At 44.1% G+C, this 27,564-nt stretch overlaps 1 protein-coding gene across 1 annotated transcript in view; it reads left to right on the top strand.

Annotated features, from left to right (window-relative positions):
• Positions 1–26,937, top strand: part of LOC143767459 (uncharacterized) — a 59,053-nt gene extending 32,116 nt beyond the window's left edge. The window contains exons 6-11 of the mRNA XM_077255811.1: positions 15,440–15,589; positions 15,715–15,894; positions 15,978–16,101; positions 16,183–16,280; positions 16,479–16,569; positions 24,589–26,937. Coding sequence (XP_077111926.1) covers positions 15,440–15,589; positions 15,715–15,894; positions 15,978–16,101; positions 16,183–16,280; positions 16,479–16,569; positions 24,589–25,838 — 1,893 coding nt within the window. The 3' untranslated portion in view covers positions 25,839–26,937. The remainder of the gene's footprint in view (positions 1–15,439; positions 15,590–15,714; positions 15,895–15,977; positions 16,102–16,182; positions 16,281–16,478; positions 16,570–24,588) is intronic.
• The last annotated feature ends 627 nt before the right edge of the window (positions 26,938–27,564 follow it).

The raw sequence follows: 27,564 nt of genomic DNA, 5'->3' as shown, positions 1-27,564 counted from the left end.
ATGTCTGAACCTAAAATACCTATTCCTGAACTGTTCTCTAGAGACCGATTTAAGTTTAGGAATTTCAGGAATAATTGTAAATTGTTTCTATCTCTGAGACCCCGTTCATCTGGAGACTCAGCTCAGCAAGTTAAAATTGTTATCTCTTTCTTACGGGGCGACCCTCAGGATTGGGCCTTCTCGCTAGCGCCAGGAGATCCGGCATTGGCAAATATTGATGCGTTTTTTCTGGCGCTCGGATTGCTTTACGAGGAACCCAATCTTGAAATTCAGGCAGAAAAAGCCTTGCTGGCTATTTCTCAGGGCCAGGATGAAGCTGAAGTGTATTGCCAAAAATTTCGGAAATGGTCCGTGCTTACTCAGTGGAATGAGTGTGCTCTGGCCGCAAATTTCAGAAATGGCCTTTCTGAAGCCATTAAGAATGTGATGGTGGGTTTCTCTATTCCTACAAGTCTGAATGATTCCATGGCGCTGGCTATTCAAATTGACCGGCGTTTGCGGGAGCGCAAAGCCGCTAATCCTCTTGTGGTGTTGTCTGAACAAACACCTGATTTAATGCAATGTGGTAGAATTCAGACTAGAAATGAACGGAAAAATCATAGACGTCAGAATGGGTTGTGTTTTTACTGTGGTGATTCTACACATGTTATATCAGCATGCTCTAAACGCCTAACAAGGGTTGTTAGTCCTGTCGCCATTGGTAATTTGCAACCTAAATTTATTTTGTCTGTGACTTTAATTTGCTCATTGTCTTCCTACCCTGTTACGGCGTTTGTGGATTCAGGTGCTGCCCTGAGTCTTATGGATCTATCATTTGCCAAGCGCTGTGGTTTTGTTCTTGAGCCATTGGTAAATCCTATCCCTCTTAGAGGTATTGATGCTACGCCATTGGCGGAAAATAAACCGCAGTTTTGGACACAGGTAACCATGTGCATGACGCCTGAACATCGGGAGGTGATTCGTTTTCTTGTTCTGCATAAAATGCATGATTTGGTCGTTTTGGGTCTGCCATAGGTTACAGACCCATAATCCAGTCTTGGATTGGAAGGCAATGTCTGTGTCAAGTTGGGGCTGTCAGGGAATTCATGGTGATTCCCCCGCCGGTGTCTATTGCTTCCTCTACTCCTTCGGAAGTTCCTGAGTATTTGTCTGATTTTCAGGATGTATTCAGCGAGTCCAGGTCCAGTGCTCTGCCTCCTCATAGGGACTGTGACTGCGCTATAGATTTGATTCCAGGTAGTAAATTTCCTAAGGGAAGACTATTTAATCTGTCTGTACCTGAGCATACCGCAATGCGTTCGTATATCAAGGAATCTCTGGAGAAGGGGCATATCCATCCATCCTCTTCCCCTCTTGGTGTGGGATTCTTTTTTGTGGCCAAGAAGGACGGATCTTTGAGACCTTGTATTGACTATCGGCTTCTGAATAAAATTACTGTTAAATTTCAGTATCCTTTGCCTCTGTTGTCGGACTTGTTTGCCCGGATTAAAGGTGCCAAGTGGTTCACCAAGATAGATCTTCGTGGTGCGTACAACCTTGTGCGCATTAAGCAAGGAGATGAATGGAAAACTGCATTTAATACGCCCGAAGGTCATTTTGAGTACTTGGTGATGCCTTTTGGGCTCTCTAATGCTCCTTCAGTGTTTCAGTCCTTTATGCATGATATTTTCCGGAAGTATCTGGATAAATTTATGATTGTTTATCTGGATGATATTCTGGTTTTTTCTGATGATTGGGACTCGCATGTAGAGCAGGTCAGGATGGTGTTTCAGGTCTTGCGTGAGAATGCTTTGTTTGTTAAGGGCTCAAAGTGTCTCTTTGGAGTACAGAAGGTTCCCTTTTTGGGTTTTATTTTTTCCCCTTCTGCGGTGGAGATGGACCCAGTCAAGGTCCGAGCTATTCATGATTGGACTCAACCCACGTCAGTTAAGAGTCTTCAGAAGTTCTTGGGTTTTGCTAACTTCTACCGTCGTTTTATCGCTAATTTTTCTAGCGTTGTTAAACCTTTGACGGATATGACCAAGAAAGGTTCTGATGTTGCTAACTGGGCTCCTGCAGCCGTGGAAGCTTTCCAAGAGTTGAAGCGCCGGTTTACTTCAGCGCCTGTTTTGTGCCAGCCTGATGTCTCACTTCCCTTTCAGGTTGAAGTGGATGCTTCTGAGATTGGGGCAGGGGCCGTTTTGTCGCAGAGAGGCCCTGGTTGCTCTGTAATGAGACCATGTGCTTTTTTTTCGAGGAAGTTTTCGCCTGCTGAGCGGAATTAGGATGTTGGCAATCGGGAGTTGCTGGCCATGAAGTGGGCATTTGAGGAGTGGCGTCATTGGCTCGAGGGTGCTAAGCATCGTGTGGTGGTCTTGACTGATCACAAAAATCTGATGTATCTCGAGTCTGCTAAACGCCTGAATCGTAGACAGGCCCGTTGGTCATTGTTTTTCTCCCGTTTTGACTTTGTGGTCTCGTATTTACCAGGTTCAAAGAATGTGAAGGCTGATGCTCTTTCAAGGAGCTTTGTGCCTGACTCTCCTGGAGTCGCAGAACCAGTTGGTATTCTCAAAGAGGGAGTTATCCTGTCATCCATTTCTCCGGATTTGCGACGTGTGTTGCAGAGATTTCAGGCTGGTAGACCTGACTCTTGTCCACCTGACAGACTGTTTGTTCCTGATAAGTGGACCAGCAGAGTCATTTCCGAGGTTCATTCCTCGGTGTTGGCAGGGCATCCGGGAATTTTTGGCACCAGAGATTTGGTGGCTAGGTCCTTTTGGTGGCCTTCCTTGTCACGGGATGTGCGGTCATTTGTGCAGTCCTGTGGGACTTGTGCTCGAGCTAAGCCTTGCTGTTCTCGTGCCAGCGGGTTGCTCTTGCCCTTGCCTGTCCCGAAGAGGCCTTGGACACACATTTCCATGGATTTCATTTCAGATCTTCCGGTGTCTCAGGGCATGTCTGTCATCTGGGTGGTATGTGATCGCTTTTCCAAGATGGTCCATTTGGTATCTTTGCCTAAGCTGCCTTCCTCTTCCGATCTGGTTCCTTTGTTCTTTCAGAATGTGGTTCGTTTACACGGCATTCCTGAGAATATCGTGTCTGACAGAGGATCCCAGTTTGTTTCCAGGTTCTGGCGATCCTTTTGTGCGAAGATGGGCATTGATTTGTCGTTTTCGTCTGCCTTTCATCCTCAGACTAATGGACAAACGGAGCGAACTAATCAGACTCTGGAGGCTTATTTGAGGTGTTTTGTTTCTGCAGATCAGGATGATTGGGTGACATTCTTGCCGTTGGCTGAGTTTGCCCTTAATAATCGGGCTAGTTCCGCTACTTTGGTTTCGCCATTTTTCTGCAACTCTGGTTTCCATCCTCGTTTTTCCTCGGGACATGTGGAGCCTTCTGACTGTCCTGGGGTAGATTCTGTGGTGGATAGGTTGCAGCAGATTTGGAATCATGTGGTGGACAACTTAAAGTTGTCACAGGAGAAGGCTCAGCGTTTTGCCAACCGCCGCCGCGGTGTGGGTCCCCGACTTCGTGTTGGGGATTTGGTATGGCTGTCTTCTCGATTTGTTCCTATGAAGGTCTCCTCTCCTAAATTTAAGCCTCGCTTCATCGGTCCTTACAAGATATTGGAAATCCTTAATCCTGTGTCCTTTCGCTTGGATCTTCCGGTGTCGTTTGCCATTCACAACGTGTTCCATAGGTCTTTGTTGCGGCGGTACGTTGTGCCTGTGGTTCCTTCTGTTGAGCCTCCTGCTCCGGTGTTGGTTGAGGGCGAGTTGGAGTACGTGGTGGAGAAGATCTTGGATTCTCGTCTCTCCAGGCGGAGGCTTCAGTATCTGGTCAAGTGGAAGGGCTATGGTCAGGAGGATAATTCCTGGGTGGTTGCCTCTGATGTGCATGCGGCCGATTTAGTTCGTGCCTTTCACGCCGCTCATCCTGATCGCCCTGGTGGTCTTGGTGAGGGTTCGGTGACCCCTCCTTAAAGGGGGGGTACTGTTGTGAATTAGACTTTTTTGGCTCCCTCTTGTGGTCACTAGTGATATGACTCTGGGATTGTCTTTCCTCAGTTTGGCACCCACCTGGGTCGTTAGTCCAGGGGTGTTGCTATATGAACTTCCTGAATTCTCAGTCTGGTGCCTGGCATCGTTGTAATCAGTCCTTTCTGTTTGCTCCTGTCTGCTGGTCCGGTTCCTGCAAAATTAAGCTAAGTCCTGCTTCCTTGTTTTTTGGTTATTTGTATTGCTCTTATTTTTTGTCCAGCTTGTACTAAATGTGATTCCTGATTTTGCTGGAAGCTCTAGGGGGCTGGTATTCTCCCCCCGGGCCGTTAGACGGTTCGGGGGTTCTTGAATATCCAGCGTGGAAATTTTGATAGGGTTTTTGCTGACCGTATAAATCATCTTACTATATTCTGCTATTAGTCAGTGGGCCTCTCTTTGCTAAATACCTAGTTCATTCTTACGTTTGTCTTTTCTTCTTACCTCACCGTTATTATTTGTTGGGGGCTTGTATCCAACTTTTGGGGTCTTTTCTCTGGAGGCAGGAAAGGTCTATCTTTTCCCTTCTAGGGTTAGTTCTCCGGCTGGCGCGAGACGTCTAGAACCAACGTAGGCACGTTCCCCGGCTGCTGCTATTTGTGGTGCTAGGATTAGATATACGGTCAGCCCAGTTACCACTGCCCTATGAGCTGTTTTTTTGTGTTTGCAGACTTGGTATTTATTTCTGAGACCCTCTGCCATTGGGGTCATAACAGTCCCCTCTCCGAAGATGTCTCATAGATTTTAATTTTTCTCTATGACCATTATCATATTTTTTTAATTTTGCTCATTATTGGGAGATTTCCCGTCTGCATACACATCTCATCATCGGGAAGAGCCTTTAAATGGGTCTTTAGGCATTCACTTGAGTGGAGTCTGTGAGATGACAAGTCTGGAGCATCTGCTCTGTGTTGACAGATTCCTCTGTTATTTCTCCTGGAAACGACTGGCCTACTTGAAGACTTTGTGATGCAACTAACTGATTTCACCTATGGAACTACAGCTGCCGTGCAAAGCCATTTATTGCATCTTGAAAACTTCAGCTCTAGCTCAGTGGTTAAGATCAATTTGTGGCACTTCAAAAAGTGCAGCCTAGAGCTAAATGACAACTGGGCTTTACTCTTCCCCTTCTCATTGGGATATGTTCTTACACAGTCTGATATTGTGAGAGATAATTGGACACTGCCAGATTGTTGGTACACACAAAGAAAAGTGGCAATTTATTCAATTAAGGTAGCATTCACACATCTGTGTGTCGCGGTCCTTGTACAGACCAGGACTGGCCGCAGGTCCCTTGATCAGAAATTGACAATCTTTCTAGCCTCATATGGACGTATACGTTCAGGACAGGAGACCTGTGGCCAGTCCATGAATAACTGTCTGCACTCACACCGTGACACACAGATGTGTGAATTCAGCCTTAGGTAGGCGTCACACTTGTAAGTGTGATGTGAGACTCTCGCGCATCAATACCTGGCACTGCCGCCGGCACTCGGACTGGAGCGTGCTGCTGCATTTATTTTTATGCAGCCGCACACTTCGGTCCCAAATGTCGGAGGCAGAGACGAGTATTGATGCTAAAGACTCGCATGAGTTTCTCGCATCACACTCGCAAGTGTGACCCTGGCCCTATTCATAGATTTCCAGGATGGGGTCTCATAAGAAGTCCACGATTGGTTGTTATCATTATTAGTTTATATAGCACCATTAATTCCATGGTGCTGTTCATTAGACAGGGTTACATCAAAACAAAAATATCACTGACTGATACAGATGGAAGAGAACCCTTCCCTTGCGGGCTTACATTCTACAGGATTATGGGGAAGGAGACAGTAGGTCAGGGTTACAGTAGTTCCAATGGTTTTGAGGTGGACGTGTGGTCATTACAGGTTGTAAGCTTCTTTGAAGAGATGGGTTTTCAGGTTCCGTTTGAAGGATGTGTTGGGGCAGAGAATTCCAGATGATGGGGGATATTCGGGAGAAGTCTTGGAGGCGATTGGGTGAGGAGCGAATAAGATTGGAGGAGAGAAGGAGGCCTTGGGAGGACTGGAGATTACGTGAGGGAAGATATTAAGGGATTAGTTCGGAAATGTACGGAGGAGAAAGGTTATGGATGGCTTTGTAGGTCAGTGTTAGTAGTTTAAACTGCATACGCTCGGAAATTGGGAGCCAGTGAAGGGATTTGCAAAGAGGGGAAGCAGGAGTGTAGCGAGGAGAGAGATTAATTAGTCGGGCAGCAGAGTTAGGGCTCTTTACTATTTGCGAGAAACACGTCCGTATCTTGCATGTGAAAACCAAGCTCTGGCGCCGGCACTCCAGAGCGGAGTGTGCGGCCGCATAGCAACACATGAAGCTGCACGCTCCGCTCCAAAGTGCCGGCGCCAAAGCTTGGTTTTCACATGCGAGACACGGATGTGTTTCTCGCAAATGGAAAAGAGCCCTTAAGGACGGACTAGAGAGGTGCGAGAGTGTTAGAACGTAGGCCACAGAGGAGGATGTTGCCATAGTCGAGGCGGGAGATGATTAGGGCATACACAAGCATTTTGGTAGAGTGAGGGTTGAGGAAAGGACGGATTCTGGAAATGTTTTTGAGCTGTAGGTGACAGGAGGTGGCGAGAGCTTGGATGTGCTGTTTGAAGGACAGGGCAGAGTCAAGGGTTACTCAGAGGCAGCGGATCTCTGGGACAGGGGAAAGTGTGAATTCATTTATTGTGATAGATAGATCACATAGGGAGGGAAAGATAATTAGTTCAGATTTGTCCACATTGAGCTTGAGGAAGCGAGAGGAGAAGGAGGATATGGCTGATAGACACTCTGAGATTCTGTAGAGCAGAGAGGTGACATCTGGGCCAGAGAGGTAGATCTGAGTGTCATCGGCATGTAGATGGTACTGGAAGCCATAGGACTTTGAGTTGTCCCAGGCCAAGGGTATAGATTGAGAAGAGAATGGGTCCTAGGACAGAGCATTGAGGCACACCAACAGAGAGGGGGCAAGATGAAGAGGTAGTATGGGAGCAGGAAACACTAAATGTGCAGTTGGTAAGGTATGAGGAGATCCAGGATAGGGCAAGGTCTTTGACACTAAAGGAAGAGAGGATTTGTAGTTGGAGGCAGTAGTCAAATGTGTCAAAGGCAGAGGACAGGTCTAGAAGGATGAGTATAGAGAATTGTGTGTTGGCTTTGGCTGTAAGTCGTTAATAAGTTTGGTCAGGGCAGTATCAGTGGAATGGTGGGGACGGAAGCCAGATTGTAGGTTGTTGAAGAGCTAGTTAGGTGCAAGGTGGGGTGATAGCTGGGTCAAGGGAAGGCTTTTTGAGGATAGGTGTGATTGTGGCATGTTTGAAAGCAGAGGGGGAGGTACAGAACTTAGTGATAGATTGAAGAGATGGGTTAGGGATGGGATCATTGTAGTGGTGAGGTTGGGGAGGAGGTGGGATAGATTGGGGTCAAGTGCACAAGTGGTGAGGTGTGATTTGGATAGATGATGAGCAAGCTGTCCTTGAGTGATTTTGGAGAGGGAAGTTATGGGGTTATGGCATTGGTCTGGCATTCAAAGGGGTTGTGGTGGTCGGATAACAAAGACTTGCCTTGTTTGGTAGATCTTATTTTTGAAGTGCGTGGCAGAGAGGAGGGAGGTTGAAGGGGGCAGTGGTGGGTGGAGGAGGGAGTTAAAGGTGTTGAACAACTGCTTGGGGTTGTGGGATAAGGAAGATACAAGGGATGTAAAGTAGGCCTGTTTAGCAGAGATAAGAGTTGATTTGAATGCGAGTATTGCTTGTTTGATTGCAGTGAAATCATTTTGCGAATGCATTTTCTTCCAACGCCGTTCTGCAATTCTGGATACTTTCTGAAGCTTTTTAGTGATGTTATTGTGCTAGGGTTGTCTATTGATTCGTCGCACTCTGCTATGCATGACGGGCAACCGAGTCGATGGCTGATGCAAGAGTGGCATTGTAGAAACTAATGGCTGTGTCTGTGTCATGGAGTGAAGCTATGGAGGACAGTAGCCGAATAGAGACAGAGTGTGTGCGAGTGTCTAGATGTGCAAGGTTTCTGCGGGGTGTGCATGTTGCTGGACATGGGTGACAGGTGTGGAGGACAGTGATGAGAAAGTGAGTAGATGGTGAGCAAATAGAGGGAGAGGGGAGGTTGTGAAGTTAAATAGGGAGCAGAAACAGGTGAAAGCCAGGTCTAGTGTGTGTCCGTCTGTGTGGGTGGCTCAGGAGGACCACTGAGTAAGTCCAAAAGATTAAGTAAGGGACAGGAGTTTGGAGGCTGCTGACTGGTGGGTGTCAAAGGGGATGTTGAAGTCACCCATGATGATGGTGGGAATGTCAGCAGAGAGAAAGTGAAGAAGCCAGGTTGAAAATTGGTCAATAAAGGCAGTGGTCGGACCCGGAAGTTGGTATATGACGGCCATTTGGAGGTCGGAGGGAGAGTAGATGCAGACAGAGTGGACTTCAAAAGAGGGGAGGATAAGTGAGGGAAGAGGTGTGATTGGGTTAAAGGTGCAGTTAGAAGAAAGGAGAAAGCCCACTCCTCCACCACGTCTGTTGCCAGGGCGAGGAGTGTGGGTAAAGTAGAGGCCGCCATAGCATAGCGCAGCAGGGGAGGCTGTGTCAGAGGGTGTCAGCCATGTTTCTTTGAGGCCCAGGAAGGAAAGATTACAAGAGACAAGAGGTAAAGAGGTTGTGAATCACGTGGAGTTTATTGCAGACGTAGCTGGCATTCCAGAGTGATCGAGAGAGAGGGAGCGGGGTGGTGGGCGTCAAGGGCACGAGTTTGAGGTGGGCAAGATTTCGGGTGTTTATATTGGGTTTGGGAGCGATAGAAGGGGGTAATAATGGGAGGTATGAGATGTGGCGGTCCAGGATTGGGAGATATGTCGCCAGCAGTGAGGAGAAGCACAGAGAGACAGAGCAGGTGGGAGAAGGAGAGTGGGCTTCTTGTTTTGTGTTTTATTAGGAGAGATCTGAGGTTGAGGAGCAGGTCAGCGGAGGAGGTCAGGTGGGGAGGCAAGAGGGAAGGAGAGATTATTACTTGGTTAGAGGGTGCTGGGGTTTGGGGATGGCGAAGGAGAGTAAGGAGTAATGGAGCCAAAACTATTAGAGCGTATGTCAGCATGATGAGTGTAAGTGTGGAGGAAAAGAGAAAGAATGTAGTATATTTAATAACCGTGGCTAAGCGTACCTTCTGTTCACTTCTGGCATATTTCTGCTGTATCCTTTTAGAGACATCCTTATAGAGACAGACAGTCTCAGACAGACAGTGAACACCAGTACTTAGTAAATCAGACATGTCAGGAGAGCATTATTATGTACTGTATTCTGCCTGTGATTTTGTCTGATCAGTGCCGTATGTGTAGTATAGTCTCCATTGTGATAATAGTCTGCAGGCCGTATGTTTTGGTGTCTAGTTACTATATGGTCACTGCAGCTTATGTATTCAAAGTCGTTGTCCAACATATTCAAGCGAGTGGTGTAACAAAGCTAAAGTCGGCGTGACCTGTCGTTGATGTACGTTTTGAGTGAGGACACTTATTGCATATGGCGTATTAAATTCTGTGTGCCAGGGCTGCTTTTATGTCCCAGTCCGGCCCAGGTCCTCAGTGATTGGTAATTTTTAATGGCAGACCGAAAAACTGGTAACAAATATAATATAGACTGATGAAGAGACCGAAGGAGTCTGGAAAGCGGCTATTTGTTAGGGTACCGTTGCACAAAACGATTTACCAACGATCACGACCAGCGATACGACCTGGCCGTGATCGTTGGTAAGTCGTTGTGTGGTCGCTGGAGAGCTGTCACACAGACCCCGGGTAACCAGGGTAAACATCGGGTTACTGTTATGATCTGGTGGCCTAAGAGCAGCATGACACGTACTCTGGAGAAGGTGGTACCTGTACTGACCGCAGACCCTGAACTTAACACCGCAACTAGAAGTAGCCGTGGAATGTACCTTTCACTCCCTAGACATCTCGACACAGCCGAAGGACTAATTACCCCTAGAGATAGAAAAGGGAAAACTATCTTGCCTCAGAGAAAATCCCCAAAGGATAGACAGGCCCCCACAAATATTGACTGTGAGAGGAGAGGGAAAAAACATACACAGACTGAAATCAGAATTTAGCAAAGGAGGCCACTTCTAGCTAAATAGAAAGGATAGGACAGAGTACTATGCGGTCAGTATTAAAACACTTGAAAATATCCACCACAGAAAATACAAAATCTCCACATCTAACTAAAGATATGGAGGGTATATCTGCATCTCCAGAGATACCAGCTTGGCTAAACAAATCCTTATACAGACCAAGCTGGACAAGACAAAAACATGGAAAAGATCTGAACAATAAGGCCCACAGCATGTGGACAGCAAAAAATCAAGGCCAGAATTTATCTTTATTGAAATGAACAGCAAAGCAGGAGAGACCAGGCAGGGATGTGAATCCTCCAGGAACAATGGACAACTGGCACTGACTAAAGGGTAGAGCAAGACTCGTATGGATATCGCTGGAACGTCACGGATCGTGCCGTCGTAGCGACAAAAGTGCCACTGTGAGACGGTACCCTTACTCTCTCTTCAGTCTGGAAAACACAGTACAGATATTTATTTTTCCTGTCAGACAAGATGGAGGCTCTATATCTTATCTCTTTCTGCATCAGGTAAAATAATGGATGCTGTCTTTTGGTTACCTCAGATATAGATGATTTCTTCTCTCTCTCTTCATGAAGATTGGGGAATGTTTTCTTTCTGTTTTGCTAAAATGTAAGATAGTTTCTTCACTTAAAACATTTTTTTTTAAATTTCCTTCAAGAATCCTCATTAGTGCGATCATACAACATACAAGCCTCTAATTGCTCCGGTGATGCACCGTTCTACTGTAGTGCGGGGTGTTATCCCTGCCTGTCAGTGTAATACTATTATCCCCACACACGCGATAACTGTTGGCCTAATGATCATTCTCTTCTGACTCCTCCATACACGCAAACATTCTTAGAGACGGCCGGTGGTGATGTAGTCAGTGACGGAGTCTGGACAGATATGTTTCTAGAGCCGTAGTAGAAGATGAAGATGTCTTCCTCATCATGAAGTAGTTATTTCTAGGGTTGAGCGAAACGGATCGGTCAATTTCATAAGTCGCCGACTTTCGGCAAAGTCGGGTTTCGTGAAACCCGAGCCGATCCCAGTGTGGGATCGGCCATGCGGTCGGCGATCTTCGCGCCAAAGTCACGTTTCGTATGACGCTTTAACCGCCATTTTTTCAGCCAATGAAGGAGTGTGGGCAGTCTCGTCTTGCCTTCTGCGGCGTCACAGGGGGTGGGGGTATAAACGCCATCTTACCGTTCTGGATGTAGCGATTTACACAGTCCGAGGAATGTATTGATTTTACACTCTGTCCGAGGAGAGAGAGAGGAGAGAGAGAGAGAAAAAAAAAAAAAAGTCACCATTGACTTGCATTGGGTTTGGTGTTTTGGTCGGCCCCCCGACTTTTCACAATAATCGGCCGATTTCACACGATCCGACTTCCGACTCGATCCTACAAAAGTTAAAGTCGCTCAACCCTAGTTATTTCTCATGTCACTTGTAATTAATATCTCCTGCAGTATTGCTAGTGCCGATTCCATTGTCGGTAAACGAGATGAGAATTAGTGAGAAAAGTCTCTGTGAGAAACTTATTCAGCTGCCGACTCCGAGGAAGAAACTGCTTGTTGTGTGTGTCCTAAAATATATAGGATTTAAATGGAAAGAAAACTGACTACTGTAAAATAATAAAAATAGTAGTAGTCATATAAATGATCCCCACAAATCTTGTGCCACCAATTCTTGGGTTCCCCTGCCAGTCTATGTATCTTGTGGCCACTCTTAACGGGAATCTGTCACCTAATTTTGGCCTTATAAACTGGGGACACAGCCATCAGGGGCTTATCTACAGCATTCTGTGAAGCCCCCGTCACACTAAGCGAGGTCGCTAGTGAGATCGCTACTGAGTCACAAGTTTTGTGACGCAACAGCGACCTCAGTAGCGATCTCGCTATGTTTGACACGGAGCAGCGACCAGGCCCCTGCTGTGAGATCGCTGGTCGTGTCGGAATGGCCTGGACCTTTTTTTGATCGTTGAGGTCCCGCTGGGTAGCACACATCGCTGTGTTTGACACCTTACCAACGACCTCGTTGACTACAACGTCATACAGGACGTCCCTCATCGAGGTCTGAATCGTCATAATAGCTGCCATGTGACATCGTTGTACAGGTCGCTACAGGTCGCCGCATCGCTGCTGCGCCGTTGGGAAGATCTCACTGTTTGACATCTCACCAGCGACCACATAGCGACGCAGCAACGATCCCTGACAGGTCGTATCGTTGTCGGGATCGCTTTAGCGTCGCTAATTGTGACGGGGCCTTAATGCTGTAGATAAGCCCCCAATGTAACCTGAAAGATAAGAAAACAAGTTAGATTATACTCACCCAGGGGCTGTCGCGGTCCGGCGCCTCCCATCTTCATACGATGTCATCATCCTCCTTGCTTCTGTTGCGGCTCCTGTGCAGGCGTACTTATTTGCCCTGTTGAGGGCAGCGTAAAGTACTGCAGTGTGCAGGCGCCGGGCCTCTCTGAACTTTCACGGCTACAGCGTCCTCAACAGGGCAGATAAAGTACGCCTGTGCAGGAGCCGCGACAGGAAGCTAAGAAGAGGACGACATCGTATGAAGATGGGAGGCGCCGGACCTGCGATGCCCATCGGACCGCCCTGGGTGAGTATAATCTAACTTGTTTTTCTTATCTTTGAGGTTAAATCGCTTATCTACAACATTACAGAATTAGCAATTCAACTTATGTTCCATGTTATGGATTGTGTTCAGGGTCAGATAAATCACAATCACTGAAGCTTCCTCTGTGTAGATATTATGAGTACCTGACAGTTTCTGGAAGAACAAACTTTTACTCTGCACTTCCTCATTAGCAAATAGCTGCTATATCAAAGGTGGAGATAATTGTCCATGAGGCAGACTGGACGTCTCTAGCATCACATGGCACAATGGAAATGCAAAATTACTATGCCATATCAATATTAATTTGATATCATCAACATCCACAGATATATCTGTGATCCGGGGACATAATTCCTTCTGTGGGTTCAACCATTAGGATTTTCAGCCTCAAGAAACCACAGAAATACACTGCTCAAAAAAATAAAGGGAACACTAAAATCCCACATAAATAGATATCACTGAATTAAATATTCCAGTTGTAAATCTTTGTCTAATACATAGTGGAATGTGTTGAGAACAATAAAACCTAAAAATTATCAACGTAAATCACAACTGATATCCCACAGAGGTCTGGAGTTGGAATGATGCTCAAAATCAAAATGGAAAATGAAGTTGCAGTCTGATCCAACTTCAGTGGAAATGTCTCAAGACAAAGAAATGATGCTCAGTAGTGTGTGCGGCCTCCACATGCCTGTATGACGTCCCTACAATGCCTGGGCATGCTCCTGATGAGGCGGCGGATGCGGCCTCCCAGACCTGGACTAAAGTGTCTGCCAACTGCTGGACAGTCTGTGGTGCATGACGTTGGTGGATGGTGTGGGACATGATGTCCCAGATGTGTTCAATCGGATTCAGGTCTGGGGAACGGGCCGGCCAGTCCGTAGCTTCAATGCTTTCATTTTGCAGGAACTGCTGACACACTCCAGCCACATGAGGTCTGGCATTGTCCTGCATTAGGAGGAACCCAAGGCCAACCGCACCAGCATATGGTCTCACATGGGGGCTGAGGATCTCATCTCGGTACCTAATGACAGTCAGGCTACCTCTGGCGAGCACATGGAGGGCTGAGCGGCCCTCCAAAGAAATGCTACCCCACACCATTACTGACCCACTGCCAAATCGGTCATGTTGAAGGATGTTGCAGGCAGAAGATTGCTCTCCACGGTGTTTCCAGACTCTGTCACGTCTGTCACATGTGCTCAGTGTGAACCTGCTTTCATCTGTGAAGAGCACAGGGTGCCAGTGGCCAATTTGTCAATCCTGGTGCTCTGTGGCAAATGCCAAGCGTCCTGCACGGTGTTGCGTTGTGAGCACAACCCCCACACACATTTGTGGCCTGCTGGAGGTCATTTTGCAGGGCTCTGGCAGTGCTCCTCCTGTTCCTCCTTGCACAAAGGCTGAGGTAGTGGTCCTGCTGCTGGGTTATTGCCCTCCTATGGCCCCCTCCACGTCTCCTGGTGTACTGGCCTGTCTCCTGGTAGCGCCACCAGCCTCTGGACACTACGCTGACAGACACAGCAAACCTTGCCACGGCTCGCATTGATGTGCCATACTGGATGAGCTGCACTACCTGACCCACTTGTGTGGGTTGTTGAGTCCGTCTCATGCTACCAACGAGTGTGAAAGCACAACCAACATTCAAAAGTGACCAAAACTTCAGCCCCAAGTCATTGTTACTGAGATGTGGTCTGTGGTAGCCACCTGCAGAACACCACTCCTTTTATTGAGTGTGTCTTGATAATTGCCAATAATTTCCATCTGTTGTCTATTCTATTTGCACAACAGCATGTGAAATTGATTGTCAATCAGTGCTGCTTCCAAAGTGGACAGTTTAGTTTCACAGAAGTTTGATTTACTTGGAGTTATATTCTGTTGTTTAAGTGCTCCCTTTATTTTTTTGAGAAGTGTATAATATGAAGTCTTTGCATCATCTTTCTGTGCATATAATTAGCCATCCTCCTCTCACCTGAGACCTATAATATCTCCTCCAGAAAATCTCATTGTCAGATCCAGGAGAGTTAACGTGAATTGTAGATCTGTCCTAATTTCTGCTGTGATCTCCTCCAAAAGGTTCAATCTGTAAGATGTTTCTGTGTTTAACCCGTTTACTTTTGTACTATTTTTGCCTTGTGTGTAAATCTTATCGGTTCATTTTTTGTCACTTTTTAAGCACCGTACTTTACTTTTTATATAATAAATCTAAAGCTTAATAAGTTTGTTCCTTGCTGCTCTAAATGTAGCCACAACCTCAGAGGAAAAGTTTAGCTTGGGTTGTTTTACTCTGTGTATGCCAAAGTCGAAGAAGAATACTTATCAGATACTTTGAAAAGTTAGTTGTGAATGTGTACTAGTAGGCAGGTGCAGGTGTCACTGTGGCCTAACAAAGTGGCGAGTGGTGGCTGCAAGAAGTGTGGATGCGTGAGCTGGCTGTGAATGGACAGGTAAATGTGGCAAGCAGAGTCCTGTTTTATAGTCCCATTCAAGTTACTAGTGCAGCAAGTAGGTGATGTTTATGACATATCAGTTTACACGATCTGAGAATACATTTACACGTTTTATTTTTCTGATATACTTCCCTTTTAGTTCTCAAGTAATTGTATTATTGGATTCTTTATGATGTTACATCCGTTCATCTTCTTCCCCTTCAGGCCTGTATAATATCGGAACCTCTCAGTGGAGATCTTCTATGTGAGAACATTTTCGTGAGTGACCCGTCAGTGATGGATGGGGACAAAGACAAGATGGTGGAGAGGATATTACACCTCATTCTAGAGATCCTCTTCCGGCTTACTGGAGAGGTGAGAGATTCTGATGAGGGCACATTACATCATTCTTATCTATGGGAATAACAGAGAGAACTGGGGAGGTGAGGACTCTGGAAATGTCTGTAGTGAGATATATTAATGTGTTTCTCCATAACCAGGATTACACAGTAGTGAAGAAGACCTCTATGGAGCGCTGTCAGGCCCCTGTGTCTGAGGGATGGGGAAGAATCCTGAGCCCAATTATGGGACCTCCACCTCACCCCCTGTTATATGAGGACATCAATGACCAGAAGATCCTAGAACTCACCTACAAGATGATTGAGCTGCTGACTGGAGAGGTGACACTGCTGGGAATGCTGGGACATTATACAGTAATGCTATGACTGGATCGGGGTGATGAAGGTATCATTGTATGTGTCAGGTTCCTATGAGAAGTCAGGATGCCACTGTCTATTTCTCGATGGAGGAATGGGAGTATTTAGAAGGACACAGAGATCTGTACAAGGACATCATGATGGCGGTTCCCCAGCCCCTCACATCACCAGGTAATAGACAGGGCTAAATACAAACTGTCTATAATTACCTGTATGTAAAGAATGATTTCAGTTCCTATATGTTTCCTCCAGTTCTATCCAGAAAGAGGACAACACCAGAGAGATGTCCCCGTCCTCTTCTTCCACAGGACTGTAAACAAGAAAATCCCAATGTTCCTCAGTATCATCAGGTAGATGGAGAGAAGGTGTCATGAGATCTCCCCTATGATATGTAGATGTCTGTGAAGATCTTGTGCTCAGTCTTGTTTTATCCACCAGTATTATATGTTTTATACTTGTGTAATGTGAACGGTGGAGATGGCAGGATTAGAGCTGATCATAGATGTGATTTCTCCATCTGTCTGTGACTTGTACAATATTTGTTTCAGGGTGAAGATCTGACCCATATTAATACTACAGAGACATATGTGAGGGGTGATGAGCGATGTAAAGAGGAGATTCCTACATATGACTACCTAGGTGAGTAGTAACCAATAGAGAAATTACAGATTCTCAGTCACTGGCTGACTCTGCTATACCTGTGGTGTTGTCCAGTCATCATATCACAATTAAAGGTCACCATGTTGCCACTGTACCACTGTTTGCTCCTCCATCCAAAACCAGAAAATAAAAATCCTGTTTTATGAAATTTATTGTACTGTGCTAATGTTTTTTTTTAATTTTGTCCAAATGTGAATTTCTGTACAATTGCAGCAGAGTTTCCCTTTAGCCTGACTTTTCAGTTTCTATGAGAAACGAACCAACGAACTTCAAAAAAGTTCATGCTAAACTACATGAAAAAAAACGTTACATGTATGCCATTATACAGTGGCTTGCAAAAGTATTCACCTCCTTTGGCTTTTTACCTATTTTGCTACATTACAACCTGTGTGTAAATATTTTTGTAATCTGGTTTGTGTGCAATGCATCAGCACTAAATAGTCTAAGTTGGTGAAGTGAGAAAAATACAGACATAAATTAAATTTATGGGATCAAATAGCTAAAAATTGTCATGTGCAAAAGTATTCACTCTTTTTGCAATGAAGCCCCCCAAAAATTCTAGTGCAAGCAGTTATAAGTCACATGCTTAGTGAAAGGAAGTTGACCTGTGTGCCATCTAATTGTCACTGGTTTGCCAGTATATACACACTGTAGAGCTCGCATCTCTGCCCACAGTCCCTCTCTCCCTGCAGAGACACCGGCGTACTCACCTCCAAGCCTCCTGTCTTGCTCCTTCCGGGTCTGCTGCTGCTCGGGGTACACGTACTCCTAGCAGGTTTTCAGGCACTGTGCTTAAAGCATGCGCACACACTTCCTTTTTCTTAATGGTGTCCGCGAGTTCCTCTAAAGTGTTCCCAGTCAATAGCTGGAAGTCTTACTATTTAAACCGCCTCCTCCAACATGGAAGTGCCTGAGCAGTGTTGTGAGTTTGTTCCTAACAAGCTTGTCAGTTCTCAGGTCCCTGTACTAGTATCTCAGTCTGCTGCACCCGCCAGTGCTTCCTTCAACGGCAGCAGAGCCTGCTGCATCCGCCAGTGCTCACCTCAATGGCAGCATAGCCAGCTGCACCTGCCAGTGCTCATCTATCTGTCTAGACTGTCCTGTCTGCACCTGCAGTTCCTGTCATCTCTACCTTCCTGCATCTGTTGGACATTCCCCTGGGCCATTCCAGCTATCCGCTCCTAGGGGTCAGCCACCATCTACCCAAGGTCAGTTCTGGAGTAGCACCTGGATCACCTCCCTAGTGTCTCCACGGACTGCGGTGTCGTTAGCTGCTGTGTGTCCGTGGTCCGATTGGGTGAGGCTCCTAGTCACGCACCTTCAGGTTTTCCTTGGGCTTTGACACAGTGGTTCCACCACCCAGCCCGTTACACACACCTTAACTGAAATGCCAAAGAGGCTGCAACACCATTAAGCAAAAGGCACCAGTAACCAAACAACACCATGAAGACCAAGAAGATCTCCAAACAAGTCAGGGACAAAGTATTTGAGAAGTACAAGTCAGGGTTGGGATAAAAAAAATCTGAATCTCTGATGATCCCATGGAGCACCATCAAATCCATTATTAAATGGAAAGAATATGATACTACAACAAACCTACCAAGAGAGAGGGCCGCCTACCAAAACTTTCAGCCCGGACAAGGAGGGCATTAATCAGAGAGGCTGCACAGGGACCAAAGGTAACCCCGAAGGAGTTGCACAGTTCCCAAGTACAGACTGGAGTATCTGTGCATACGCTCACAATAAGCCGTCCACTCCACAGAGGTGGCCTTTATAGAAGAGTGTGCAGAAGAAAAGTCTTTATTTACACACAAAAATTGTATGGCACGTGTTGAGTTTGCAGAAAGACATGTGGGAGACTTCTTAAATATATAGAGGATGGTGTTGTGGTCAGATAAAACCAAAACTGAACTTTTTGGCCACGAAGGTAAATGCTATGTCTGGGGTCAAACCAACAAAGCTCATCACCCCAAGAACACATCTTTCCCACAGTGAAACATTGTGGTGGTCAAATCATGCTCTGGGGATGTTTTTCAGCCGCAGGGATAGTGCGAAATCCAGGGATATTCTTCAGCAAAACCTCTGTCTGTCAGTAATTTGAGACTGGGATGGAGGTTCACCTTTCAACAAGGCCAAACCATTAGCATACTGCTAAAGGAACACTCAAGTTATTTCAGGGGAAACTTGTAAATGTCTTGAATTGCTTGAGTCAAAGTCCAGACCTTAATTCAGTTGAGAATCTGTGGTCTGACTTGCCTCGAGGAAATGGCAAAAATCCCAGTGACAAGATGAGGAAAGCTCATGGAAACTCATCCAAAGTGACTTTCAGCTGCAGTTGCCAAAAAAAGGAGGCTCTACAAAGTACTGACTTTAGGGGGATGAATAGTTATACACACTGAAGTTTTCAGTTATTTGGTCGTATTTTTTGATTGCTTCACAATATAAGGAAACCAAACATTCACAGTTGTAGCCATGTTCTTTACATGAACTGATGCAACCTCTCAAAGAAAAATGTGTGGTTCCAGGTTGTGAGGCATCAAAACACAAAAAATGCCAAGGGGGTGTGAATACTTTTGCAAGCCACTGTATGTCTGTGCGTGATTGATGACGCTAATGACTTATGTTGGAAAGTTCTCTCTAAATGTCTAACATTTCTTAAAGAAGGTTATCTGACAACTATTGTCCCCAAGACAGATTGGATTTCCAATTGCTAACATGTCACATGATATAATCACTCCAGAGATGTCAGTTTTTGTTTACAGTAGTTACTGCACAAGATCCTCTCATCTAATCATTTTCTGCCGCAGTTTTCTTCCTTCCCAGGCCCCATATTTTACATCTGACGTGTCACTTTACGTAGTAATAACTTTAACCCCTTCATGACCGGACCTTTTTTCTGTTTTCCGTTTTCGTTTTTCTCTCCCCTCCTTCCCAGAGCCATAACTTTTTTATTATTCCGTCAATATGGCCATGTGAGGGCTTAATTTTTGAGGGACGAGTTGTACTTTTGAATGACACCATTGGTTTTACCATGTCATGTACTGGAAAGCGGGACAAAAAAACCAAGTGCGGTGAAATTGCAAAAAAAGTGCAATCCCACACTTGTTTTTTGTTTATTTTTTTTGCTCGATTCACTAAATGCTAAAACTGACCTGCCATTTTGATTCTCCAGGTCATTACGAGTTCATAGACACCAAACATGTCTAGGTTCTTTTTTATCCAAGTGGTGAAAAAAAAATTCCAAACTTTGCTTTAAAAAAAAAAAAAAAAAAAAAAAATCCCAATTTTCCAATACCCGTAGCGTCTCCATTTTTCGTGATCTCGGGTTGGATGAGGGCCCATTATTGCATATTAATGCAATGCTGCTGAGACCAAAAAAACTTAATTCTGGCGTTTTTACTTTTTTTTATCGCTGCGCCATTTAGCGATCAGGTTAATGTTTTTTTTTTATTGATCAGGCGATTCTGAATGCGGCGATACCAAATATGTGAAGGTTTGATTTTTTTTTTATTGTTTTATTTTGAATGGGGCAAAAGAGGGGTAATTTGAACTTTTATATATATATTTTTTTTTTTAACACATTTTCTTTAACTTTTGGCATGCTTCAATAGTCTCCATAGGAGACTAGAAGCTGCCATAGCCCGATCAGCTCAGCTACGATCAGTCGCCTCTATGTAGCTGAATTACTGACTTGCTATGAGCACCGCCCACTGGGTGGCGCTCATAGCAGTCCGGCACTGACAACCATAGAGGTCTCCAGGAGACCTCTGGTTGTCATGACGACAAACCGATGACCCCCGATCACGTGACGGGGTCACCGTTGTGCACATTTCCACCACGATTGCCAAAAGCGCCATTTAAATGCCGCTGTCAGAGTTTGACAGCAGCATTTAACTAATTAATAGCTGCAGGTGGATCGTGATTCCACCCGTGGCTATTACGGATACATGTCAGCTGTCCAAAATAGCTGACATGTCCCGGAAAAGATATGGGCTCACCGCCGGAGCCCACATCAAAGGGGGGGAATACTGACAGTGGCGTACTATTATGCCCTACGTCGGTAAGAGTTTAAAATCTTAACCTGATCCAAGTGATTTTGAGATTGTTGGTTTTTTTTCTATGAAACACTGTTGTTTTCATTAGTGGTACCATATTTTTCGGAATATAAGACACACTTTTTTTTCTACAAACTTGGGAGGAAAATGGGGGGGTGTTTTATAAACCAAAGTAACCTTACCGGGGCTGGCAACGGTGAAGCTCGTCTCCAGAGATCTCAATCTGCGCATATGCCACCTGCACCGAAGCCCACCGCAGGAATATGATAGGGAAAATGGACTCCGCTTAGAGATCCCAGGCACTGTAGCATCGCCCTGCTCCTGCCGCTGCCGGCCTCCTGCAGCAGCAACCCAGTTTCCTGTGTCTCCTCTGCACCGTAGCCACCCCCCAACTAAGCTACCTTTAAAAGGGAATATAAGACGCACCGCTATTTTATTTAAAAAGAAAAAAAAAAGTTTTCCTATTTTGCACCACTAAATTTGTGGTGCGTCTTATAATCAGCAAAATATGGTACTTGGATGGGGAATATAGTTTAGAAACTTGCACTTTTCACAGTATCAAAAAGCACATTCAGGAAACGTAACCCTTAAGGTGTGTGTATCACAGTAATTTAAAAAAAAATTGAATAGTAAACAGCTAAAAGTTGAATCAGTTTTCCTCAGTGAATTCATCTGTAGAAGTAGTGACTATTTTAACTCCACAGGTATTCTCTGGAAACTAGCACGCAGTCAGTATTGGAGAGTGAAAATGACAAATATGCCATTTTAGTGCCCAATTAATGATGCCCAGCTTGTACTTCTAAAGACACGCTTATCGTAAATTTTTGTGTGTTTTTCACATTTTTGCATGTCGACGCTATCCGTGTTTGGGTAAACCTCAGGATTCAAAAGCAAGGAGGGAATTTTGCTTTGAGAGAGCAAATTTTACAGGATTGGTTTATGGAAGCCATGTTGCTTTTCAAGAGTCCTCCATCTACTAATAATGTGAAAACCCTGTGTTTTTCCATTGACAGATGATGGGCATAAGTGGATCTTGTTTTTGAGGGGTGGATCTTGTTTTTGAGGGGTGGATTAGAAGTCCTTTTCAGTGTCATAGCATTTTTCAGTGTCATAGCATTTTTATGGATTATTATTCCAAATAGATGGTGGCCCGATTCTAACGCATCTGGTATTCTAGAATATGCATGTCCACGTAGTATATTGCCCAGCCCACGTAGTATATTGCCCAGCCACGCCCAGTTACATAGTATATTGCCCAGTTACGTAGTATATTGCCCAGTGACGTATATTGCACAGCCCACATAGTATATTGCCCAGTTACGTAGTATATTGGCCAGTTACGTAGTATATTGCCCAGTTACGTAGTATACAGCACAGAGCCACGTAGTATATTGGTCAGCCACGTAGTATACAGAACAGAGCCACATAGTATATTGCCCAGCCACGTAGTATACAGCACAGAGCCACGTAGTATATTGCCCAGCTACGTAGTATATTGCCCAGCCATGTATGTCACAGGTTAAAAAATAAACATATACTTACCTTCCGAGGGGCCCCTTGTAGTTCTGTCGCCTGTGTTTGGTGCAGGCGGCAGCTTCCGGTCCCAGGGTGTGATGACGTCGCGGTCACATGACCGTGACGTCACAGCAGGTCCTTCTCGCGCAGGGCCTGCGATGACATCGCGGTCACATGACCGTGACGTCATGGCAGGTCCTTCTCGTGCAGGCACGCAGGGCCTGTGATGACGTCGCGGTCACATTACCGTGACGTCATGGAAGGTCCTTCTCGCATACCATCCTTGGCACCGGAACGTCGCGAGGAGCGGGAAAGGCGGCGTAGGTGAGTATATAATGATTTTTTTTTTTTTTTTTTAACATTATATGTATTTACTATTGATGCCGCATAGGCAGCATCAATAGAAAAACTTGGTCACACAGGGTTAATAGCGGCGGTAACGGAGTGAGTTACCCGTGGCATAACGCGGTCCGTTACCGCTGGCATTAACCCTGTGTGAGCGGTGACTGCGGGGAGTATGGAGCAGGCGGCGGGCACTGACTGCAGGGGAGTAGGGAGGGACTAATCGGACTGTGGCCGTCGCTGATTGGTCGCGGCAGCCATGACAGGCAACTGGCGTGACCAATCAGCGACGCGGGATTTCCGTGACGGAAGTTGCCGACAGACAGACAGAAAGATGGAAGTACCCCTTAGACAATTATATATATATAGATAACTGGGACGCAGAACGAACCGAGAAGGTTGATTATTGTGTTCTACTGATTTGTGCTATGAGGTCTAGTGTTGAACTGTTAACTGTTTTTGTCTTAGTAAATAACTGTATTTTGCTACATACAGCGGGTGAAATAAGTATTGAATACATCACCAATTTTCTAAGTACATACATTTCTATAGATGATATTGACATGAAATTCTCACCAGATGTCAGTAACAACCCATCCAATCCATACAAATAAACCAAACCATAGATGTCAATAAATTATGTGTAATAATGAGAGCTGACACAAAGGAAAGTATTGAACACGCTTATTTAAATTGAATTAATACTTTGTACTTAAGCCTTTGTTGGTGATGACCGCTTCAAGACGCCTCCTGTGTGGAGAAACTAATAGCAGGCATTGCTCAGGTGTGATTTTGACATATTCTTCCACATAAACACTCTTCAAATCCTGAAGGTCCTGTGGGATCCTTCTATAAACTCTGAGTTTCAGTTCCTTCCATAAGTTTTCTATTGGATTCAGGTCAGGTGATTAGCTCGGCCATTCTACCAGCTTTATTTTCGTTCTCTGAAACCAATTGAGAGTTTTCTTGGCTGTGTGTTTGGGATCATTGCCTTGCTGAAATATCCATCCTAGTTTAATTTTCATCATCATAGTAGATGGCAGAAGATTTTTTTCAACAGTGTTTCAGTACATTTGTCCATTCATCCTTCTTTCAATTAAATGAAGTTTGCCAGTGCCATATGCTAAAAGACAGCCCCAAACCATGATGTTCCCACCTCCCAACTTCAATGTTGGTATGTTGTTTTGGGGGTCATATGCAGTTCATGTTAGCCCCCAAACATGGTGTGTATTATGGCATCCAAAGAGTATAATTTTGGTCTCTTGTGACCAGACTGTATTCTCCTAGTATTTTACAAGCTTGTCTAAATGTGGGTGAGCAAACTTTAAATGTGCTTGAATATGCTTTTTGTTCAGTATTGGAGTCTTGTGTGGTGAGCATGCATACAGACCATGGAGGTTGAGTATATTATTCATTGTTTTCTTTTAAACAATTGTACCTGTGATTCCAGGTCTTTCTATAGCTCTCCACAGGTGGTCTATGGCTCTTGGACAGCTCTTCTGACAAATCTTTTCACACCTCTGTCTGAAATCTTGCCCCAACAGTGCTCACTGGAACATAAGTAATTAACAATGTCTTCTATAACAATGCCAACAGTATATTTTGCAACAATAAGGTTGCAACAGTTTTGAGACAAGTCACTGGTTTTACCCATCATTGAATGTTTCTTTTGTGGCACCTTGGTAATCAGACACCTTTTTATAGGCCAATCAGTTGAACCAGCTTATATTATTTTCACTAAGAGGAAGGATTGCTTCCTAATTACTACTAGATTTCACCTGGTGTCATAACTTTCCATGGCTTTGTGCACCTGTCTTTCTTCATGAGTTCAATACTTTTTCCCTGTGCCATTTCTTATTATTACACATAGTTTATGTACATCTATGGATTGATTGATTTTACCTGTGTGGATTGAATGGGTGGTAACAAACATCAAGTGAGAATTTCATGTCAATAACACCTTTAGAAATATATTTACTTAGAAAATTCAATACTTATTTAACCTGCAATTTTTGGGGGTATTTTAGAAATGTTAAAAACATATAGTTCAGGATATGTTGTTAAAAATAATCTTTATTTTTGGCAGATGACTGTACCAGAAGCTCAGAAGGACATCTGATATCTTCAATTTTGAAATCTGATGACCTTGATGTCACACAGGATATAAATGACATCTATGTCGCTATTCCAGATATTCCTTCATCCCTTCACAGTAAAGATCTATCATTTGATCCTTTTAAACGGGTCCTATCTTCCGATTCATCTCAGACTAGTAAGAAAAATGAAAGTCACAAAAGAGGCGTTAAAAATCAAACTGCTCTTACAGCAAACAAACCATTTTCAAGTGCAGAATATGAAGAAAGATTTTCCCTCAAAACAGCTTTTACACATCAAAAAATTCACACAGAGGAGAAAAGTTTTTCTTCTTCAGAATGTGGGAGGGATTTTAACCAGAAATTGAAGCTAGTTGGACAAGAAAAAATTCACACAGAGAAGAAGTCATATTCATGTTCAGAATGTGGTAAATGTTTTTCAGTGAAATCTAAACTTGTTACACATCAAAGAACTCACACAGGGGAGAAGCCATATTCATGTTCAGAATGTGAGAAATGTTTTTCAGTTAAATCTAAACTTGTTAAACACCAAAGAACTCACACTGGGGAGAAACCATATTCATGTTCAGAATGTGGGAAATGTTTTTCGCGGAACTCACATTTTGTTACACATCAGAGAAGTCACACAGGGGAGAAGCCATTTTCATGTTCAGAATGTGGTAATAGTTTTGTAAATAAAATAAATCTAGTTAAACATCAGAGAACTCACACAGGGGAAAAGCCATTTTCATGTAAAGAATGTGGGAAATATTTTGCATATAAATCAAATCTTGTTACACATCAGAGAACTCACACAGGGGAGAAGCCATATTCATGTTCAGAATGTGGGAAATGTTTTGCAAAGAAAAGTCATCTTGTAACACATCAGAGAAGTCACACAGGGGAGAAGCCATTTTCATGTTCAGAATGTGGGAGATGTTTTGCAAAGAAAACTCATCTTGACAAACATCAAAGAACTCACACAGGGGAGAAGCCATTTTCATGTTTAGAATGTGGGAAATGTTTTAGAGATAAATCACATCTTTTTACTCATCAAAGAACTCACACCGGGGAGATGCCATTTACATGTTCAGAATGTGGAAAACAGTTTAAGCAAAAATCAAATATGGTTAGTCACCAGAGATATCACACAGGGGAGATGCCATATTTATGTTCAGAATGTGGAAAATGTTTTGTATACAAATCAATTCTTGTTTCACATCAGAAAACTCACACAAAGTAGAAACCATTTTCATGTTCAGAATATGGGAAATATTTTAGCAATAAAAGGAATGTTACTAAACATTAAATATCTCACAAATTGAGAAGTCATTCTCATGCCTAGAAGTTGGGAAATGCATTACTCGAAAATCATATTGTGTTGACTGCAAAGGAACACTCACATAGAATGAAACCATATATTTTTGAGAAACTGCACAAGAAAACACACAACAGAAAGTCAAAGTAACGACATATAAGTACATGAGAAAACAAGTTAGAACTTACATTTGAATTAAAACATTCAGTTATTAATATACATCTGTTGTCTAAAGAGCAAATTAAATGCTATCTGAATTGTATATTTCTCAATTATATATATGGTATATTCACTATGTGGACAAGAGTTTTGCTACACCTTCCCCTAAGCCTCACCAAAATACCCAACATTTCCTTCTCCCTCTTCTTCCTAACTCCTAATCTCAGCGATCTGCCATTCATCAATCTCTTTCAATCCACCATCTGTGTGTGAACAAACATTTTTAACTTTTCTATAATGAACATGCTGATGTTGTAAATTACTTTTTACATGTATGATCCATTCCTTCTTTGTTGGAACATCTGTTGTGATCCATTCCAATTAAGATAAAATGTCTCCCTCTCCCCACCTTCCTAATCTCAATCCATAATACTGTGGTAACATGATATATTCAGAGACCCCCAGTACAGAAATATTAGGGCTACAGCAACATATATATTATACAGAAGAATAGTGCTCTTTCCATAGTTCTCTGTACAATGACCTATAGGTCAGACATGGTCCTTATATTAAGGCAGTTTATATTATTCTCAAACACTCTTTATATGAACAAGATCAGAGTCTCATTATACCGAGTAGAGAAGCTCCAGGGACAAAGACTCCGCCTCGTACTAACACGCTGGAGGCCCGGAGTTTCCAGCTATGGGGCCCGGAGTCAGTGTTTAGAATAAATCCCTTTTTCATACAATCCTGTAGTAATGACTTTGTTAATCACGTTTTGCAGGATGGTTTGTCTGAATCCTTTTAAATGTTATCAATTTATGTGCAAGAAACAATAAACGTCCTGCAGTTTTACCGTGTGTGTCCAGTGCCTGTTCTTTTACATTCCCTAATAAAAAAAAAACATGAAGTCTTCAGTCAAACCTGCTGATTATGATTTTGCAATTGCAATTTTCACCATAAAATACTGTTTTGTGCATCAAAGTTGTGTCAGACCTGAATATATTTGCAAAAACATCTGTGAAGGGAGGCTATCATCCTCCAGAAGTGGAAGTATGGGCAGGCAGGGACATACATTTGAGTGTAGCTGGTCAGAGGATTTTCACACCCCCCTGATCTCAGACTGAATGGAACCAGATATTATCAAGAGGTGGCTTGTTACTAGCAGCCTTTTGTGAGGTGCATTTCTATTCAGCTCACTGAGGCCAGTCTCACACTAGCATTTGTGTACACAGCATAGGGCCACGTACTTCTTGCCTTCAGATCGGCATGCATCCTGCGTACCCACTGTATCTTTAACATTGGGTATTCAAGGACATGTGGTCATGCGTTGTGTGGGGATGCATCCCCGTATGTCATTTTGACATGCCCGCTGAACGCAACATGTTGCTTTCAGCGGGCACGTCAAAACGCAGCACGGGGATGCATCCGCATACAACGAATGACCACACATGTCCCTGCATACACAATGTTAAAGATAGGTACGCAGGAT

Source organism: Ranitomeya variabilis, chromosome 4 (genome assembly GCF_051348905.1).
Source record: "Ranitomeya variabilis isolate aRanVar5 chromosome 4, aRanVar5.hap1, whole genome shotgun sequence".
Taxonomy (NCBI): domain Eukaryota; kingdom Metazoa; phylum Chordata; class Amphibia; order Anura; family Dendrobatidae; genus Ranitomeya; species Ranitomeya variabilis.
This window is presented reverse-complemented; position numbering and strand designations above follow the sequence as displayed.